The 5,765-nt window shown below is 44.3% G+C and overlaps 1 protein-coding gene across 1 annotated transcript in view; it reads right to left on the bottom strand.

Annotated features, from left to right (window-relative positions):
• Nucleotides 1-5,765, bottom strand: part of LOC101847390 (echinoderm microtubule-associated protein-like CG42247) — a gene marked incomplete in the record, with an annotated part of 114,328 nt that overhangs the window by 59,602 nt on the left and 48,961 nt on the right. Inside the window, 1 exon segment of the mRNA XM_035973192.1 lies at nucleotides 647-752. Coding sequence (XP_035829085.1) covers nucleotides 647-752 — 106 coding nt within the window.

The raw sequence follows: 5,765 nt of genomic DNA, 5'->3' as shown, positions 1-5,765 counted from the left end.
CAGTACACTGGCAGTCGTGGTACAGCGGTTTGGCACTTCCGCGTCACCGTCGCTGGATCAAAGACACCAGCGATCTATACGTTCTTATACTAGCCAGTGATGAATCTAGGTGGTCCAGGCAATTTACCGATCGGCGCAATCTTATGCGCTGCGCGTTTTTACGATCGTAAGATTGCGCGGCCATCTTAAGAACGCGCTCTGCGTTTTAACGACAGTATAATTGCGGAGCAATCGGAAGATTGGGTTAATATTTGATACATGTATTTTTGAAATAATCTGTTTTAAAATACTCTTCCTTCTTTATTCTTTTGCTCACATCAAGGAACATTCACATACATTTTCAAAAGTGTTAAAATATGAAAATTAAAATTAACATATAACAATTAAGAGCTCACAAGAATGATACAATGCCAGGCATCACACTCAAAGTTCACAAAGTACATAATAGAATAAATAAAGATTGAAGTGGATTTTAAAAAAAATATTCAAAAATACAAAACAAATCTTCAGATTGCCGCCCAATTATATCATCGTTAAAACGCGCAGCACAAAGATGGCCGCGCAACTATACGATCGTAAAAACGCACAGCGCAATTTAAGATTGCGCAGATCGGTAAATGCGCGGAACATGATACTATGTACTCACGTATCGCCTGGCAGCCTTCAGCCGTCGCTGTTTGTTGAGTCGTGCGTTCACTGACGTCAGCCTGGCCCGTCGTGCTGCCTTAGACACGGGGCCCCGGGGTTGGAACCTAGGACATGTAGGACAACAGGAAGATAAATATACAAGTTCAAAAAGGTGTAAAAAAGGAAGAATTACTATTTTTCAAACTGCGGGTTGGAATACGAAAATCAATTCTGAATTTAGCTGTGTAACTGTTGAAATATCCTTAGTACACTACAGCTCAAAATAAACTAAGGGCGTATTTTTTATTAAAGAAAAGTAACATGTAAAAACTTCGAAAAAGAAGAAAAGCATGTTCTAAGCATTGTTATATATTATCTATTTCACGGCATTTTGACAATAACTTGTGAGAAAAATAATCTGGCACACCGACTTAACTGTATTAACCCACGGCCTAGTCCGAGACTGTCTTGGGCTTTCTGGTTGGACTTAGGACTAAAGCGAATTCCTGCGTTACATACATCTCGATGTTTATTAAAACCTATTTCGGGTTATTGTAAAAGCTCACAGTCGGTCATATCGGAGATGGCTGCTGAATTCGCGGGTCCCCTCACAATGTTGTAAGGGGCGAAAACGAAACAACAAGCTTTTGTAACTATTTATGGTTTATTTTTCTAAAATCTTCTTTTTTTGGAAGGGGTGGGGGGGGGGGGGGGGGGTCAATTAAAAAAACCCAACATGTCAAGTAGTCACACCATTCTGCGGCTTGATGTTGGTTTAGTTCGTTCAGCCACTAAGCTTGAGTTTAGTCTTTGTAAGATAAAACTCTTACTCCGGCATAGATATAAGTGATAAAGATTAGAGTCTTACTTTAGAACAACATACAAAGAACTAAAGGGGGAGATATAATAATGATAAGTGTTAATAGGAAAGAAGGAAAGAAGGAGCAAACCACACCAGAGCACTCGCCAAATACAACAGGTTCTGTCGTTGTTTAAAACAGTTTTTTTTTTAGGGAGAGAGATTTTTAACAATCACTGGTCCTTAAAAATTACCTCTCTATTTATTTGCACAGGGTGTGTGAAAGTATTCGTTTTATTGTAACATTTAGCACCCGTAGGAATGGTTCCACAGCTTTTAAAAAATATTTTTTATCAGTCATACCTCTAATTAAGGGGAAAAAAAGAATACGCTTTAGTTATCATTTTCCCTCTTTGTTCAATACTACTCAGGGCGCACCTTTAGTGCAGTTGGTATCATGCAGGACAACTGAGGGGCTGGCCCTGGTTTGAATCTCAACATCCTGAACCTTGGAAAGTTTTGGGGAGTTTAAGGCACCTCTGCCTACTTGGCTCGGTGTTTTCGGAGACGGTTGGTTTAATGAAATCAAATAACACTAAAATAACCATATAGTGTTGAAAGGGGGCTTTAAACCTATGCAATGACCAGTGATCAATACTGCTGAAGGAGGCCAAGCTAGGAAACTGACAGAACATTGTGGAAAGCCTGACAAAATATCATTGAGCATAAAATACGTTAAAAAACTGATTAAACCTCCCGATGCCGTGTATCACGAGCTTAGTGCAGAGTGCTCAGATCAATACATTGATGAAGTGAGGAAAAATCGATCTGAATGAAGGTTATTTCGAATATGATCTGAGGAGATGCATAGATAGATAGACAAACGATCAAACATGCAGACATACAGACGGACAAACATGTAGACAGAGGCCGGCGAAGGCATGTGTTTGAGAAAGAATATATACGGGTATGTAGGGGTATTATCACTTAGTTTTTATGTGGCAGAAAGAGTGGCTGGTCCTGGACGGGGCGGGGGAGAGGAAGAGGAAAGGAGAGAGAGAAAGAGAGAGAGAGAGAGAGAGAGAGAGAGAGAGAGAGAGAGAGAGAGAGAAAGAAGGAGAGAGAGAGAGAAAGAAAGAAATAGAAAGAGGGAGGGAGAGGGGGGGGGGAGGAGGTATGGGGACAAATAAATGAACGGGAAAGAGGGGGGCATCGAATTCGATCTAGTTTCAGGAGAGAGAAAGAGGCAGGGGATTTGGTTGTGGGGGGTGGGGGGGGGGTGGGGGGAAGGCAGAGCCAGACTAAGAAAGAGGAAGACAAACGCTTTGAAAATGGGCGCCGTCACAATATGTCCATAAACACATAACTGATTGCCCAATCCAGAACGGCTATCTAATACGTATGAATAATTTTACTGTCCTAATCCCGTTACACAAATGAAAATATGAAGATTGTTTCTTGTTTTTGTTAGTGTTTTATGCAACTGCATAAAGTCGACAAAAGAATGAAGGAGAAAGTCACAAAACCAAAAACGGACGAAACTGGACTGGCAGATCAACTTTCAACGCACGAATGTGTCGCAATAGAAAACTAATACGTAATATGTGAGGTCAAAACGATAATGTCTTATCAGAAAGCAAATCGCTGCCTCGGAATTACAAAGTTCTATCTGACATTTTTGGTAGTTTTGAGTTACTAAGACCATATGTTCTATCTTTTCTATCGAATTCGTAAGATTATTCCGAGTCGTTATCTCTACTTACTTTACTTTTTACTTTTTCATCCTCTGTTGCCGTTAAGCGTCGAGGGGAGATGCAGTTTTCTATGGTAGGCCAGCTCCGCAGCTCTTTCAGTTGTGATGTTATGTTTTCTTAGGGTTTCCTTGACACCCTCGATCCACCTTTTGCGTGGCCTTCCTCTTCCTTTATAGCCTGAGTGCTTGGTGTTGTACGCTCTCAACGCTGGCTGGTCAGGTGACATGCGTAACAGGTTGTCACGGTAGTCACGTATTGTACCTTACTCTTTTTTAATCACGGGACGTAAGTGCCCCGTATGCCATGGGTTTTTGGTTAATGTTACTCACTTCGGGGATCAACATAAAAAGTCAGACACTACACCCGGGCTCATTACTAGAATGCTTGCTGTCGTGTGTGTTCGTCTCTCCAGTTTACAGTCGTGTGCGTATACTAACATAACATGGTGTCAGAAGTCAGTGGATAACGTGTCACAAGTGTCAGAATGCCTCATTTCAAGCCTCCTGAACCGTTTGATTTTTCCAAACCTCACGAGTGGCCCGAGTGGCGACAGCATATGCTACGTTACCGTACAGCCACCAAACTGAGCGCAGAGACCGGAGCAATCCAAGTAAGTTCATTAATTTACGCTATGGGACGCCAAGCTGAACAGATATTTAACACGTTCACGTTCCCTGCTCCCGTCGAAGGTAACGATCCTAGGGACAACTTTGACACTGTCTTTGAGAATTTCGACGCTCACTTTGTCCCCAAGCGGAATCTTATCCACGAAAGAGCAAAGTTTCATGCACGAGCACAAAACAGTGGGGAGACGATAGAAGAATATGTTAGAGCCCTGTACGAGCTTTCAGAACATGCAGACTTTAAGGACCGAGATGAAACCATAAGGGATAGACTCCTCCTAGGAGTACTGGACAATGAACTGTCACAGCGCTTACAACTCGAGGCAACTCTTACTTTGAAATCAGCCATCGATACAGCTCGCCATTTCGAGCTCGTAAAGGGTCAGGTCAGTAGCCAACGTCAGCTAGGTGCAGCAGTCACAGTAGATGCAGTGCGCTACGGCCAGAGGGGATATTCGTCGCCTGCTCACCCCAAGGGTAGAGGCGGCCGAAGAACAGGTACACACTCACAACACAGAGGCAGTCATGCAGCACTGTCAACTTTCTCTAACTGCGGCCACTGTGGAAGAGGTAATGCCCAAAACAATTGCCCTGCGCGTGGGAAAACTTGCAGGAAATGCGGCAAGCGCAATCATTTCGCAACTGTCTGTCGTAGCAGCAGCCGCAATGTCAACGAAATCACTGAATCGGAAACTCCTTCGCTCTTTTTAGGTGCTGTTGACAAAGACTCGGACAGTAATGTCGTTACGGATGTAAACTTCGGCGGAGTTAGCGAGCCACCATGGCGCGTTACACTGAACCTTGGAGGGAGAGCTATATCCTTCAAGATAGGCACAAGGGCCGATGTTTCGATAATGTCGAAGGCCGTCTACAACAGTCTCAGTCCTCGTCCAAAGCTGAAAACAACGTCGGCAGTTCTTCGCAGTCCTGGTGGAGTCATAAGGAGCGTGGGAGAATTTATCGCAACTACGCAGCATAACAATCGCAACTTTGCGTTCCGTGTTTTCGTCCTTGACGACGACACCGACTGTCTTCTCAGTCGCGACGCCGCAGTTCGTCTGACTGATCTCTAGAGACAGAATAGACTCTGCCAACCTCGTGTTCGGCGATGTGGGACCTAAACCTATACGCTGTGAGCCAGTGAAAATCATCTTGAAAGAAGAAGCACAGCCATATTCTGTGAACGTCACACATCGGATTCCCATTCCACTCATGGACGAAGTCAAGGCTGAACTAGACCGCATGGAGGCCGCAGGTGTCATAGAGAAGATCAGCGCTCCAACTGACTGGTGCGCGCCGATGGTCCCGGTCAGGAAAAGGTCTGGTAGCTTTAGAATCTGCACAGATCTGAAAAAGCTCAACCTATCAGTGAAGCGTGAACGATTCATGCTGCCCACCATAGACGACATCTTGTACAAACTCAGCGGATCAAACAAGTTCAGCAAGCTTGATGCAACTTCTTCCTTTTGGCAGTTGGCGCTAGACGATGACTCCGCGAAGCTGACTACTTTTATTACCCCGTTCGGTCGGTATTTCTACAGACGTCTCTGTTTTGGAATCACCTCTGCGCCTGAGATATTTCAGCGCACGATGCAAGACATTCTAGCGGGCGTAGACGGTGTTGAGTGCTTTATGGACAACATCCTCCTGCACACGGATGGTCAGGAGAAACACGATGAGCTGAAGAAGAAAGTCTTCCAGCGGCTAAAGGAACGTGGGGTCAAGTTGAACAAATCCAAGTGCAAGTTTGACAAGGATGAAATCGACTTTCTGGGCCACATTATCAGGGGGAAATGTGTGAGGCCAGATCCATCCAAGGTCAGAGCCATCACAGAAATGCCAGAGCCAGAGAACATTACAGACTTGCGACGAGTGCTCAGCATGGTGAACTATTTGGGCAGGTTTGTGCCAAATCTGTCAACAGTCATGAAGCCGCTCACCGATCTTCTGAATCACGATGCT

This window comes from Aplysia californica, unplaced genomic scaffold (genome assembly GCF_000002075.1).
Source record: "Aplysia californica isolate F4 #8 unplaced genomic scaffold, AplCal3.0 scaffold01054, whole genome shotgun sequence".
NCBI lineage: Eukaryota > Metazoa > Mollusca > Gastropoda > Aplysiida > Aplysiidae > Aplysia > Aplysia californica.
Note: the sequence above shows the minus strand (reverse complement) of the source record. Positions and strands in the feature narration are given on the sequence as shown.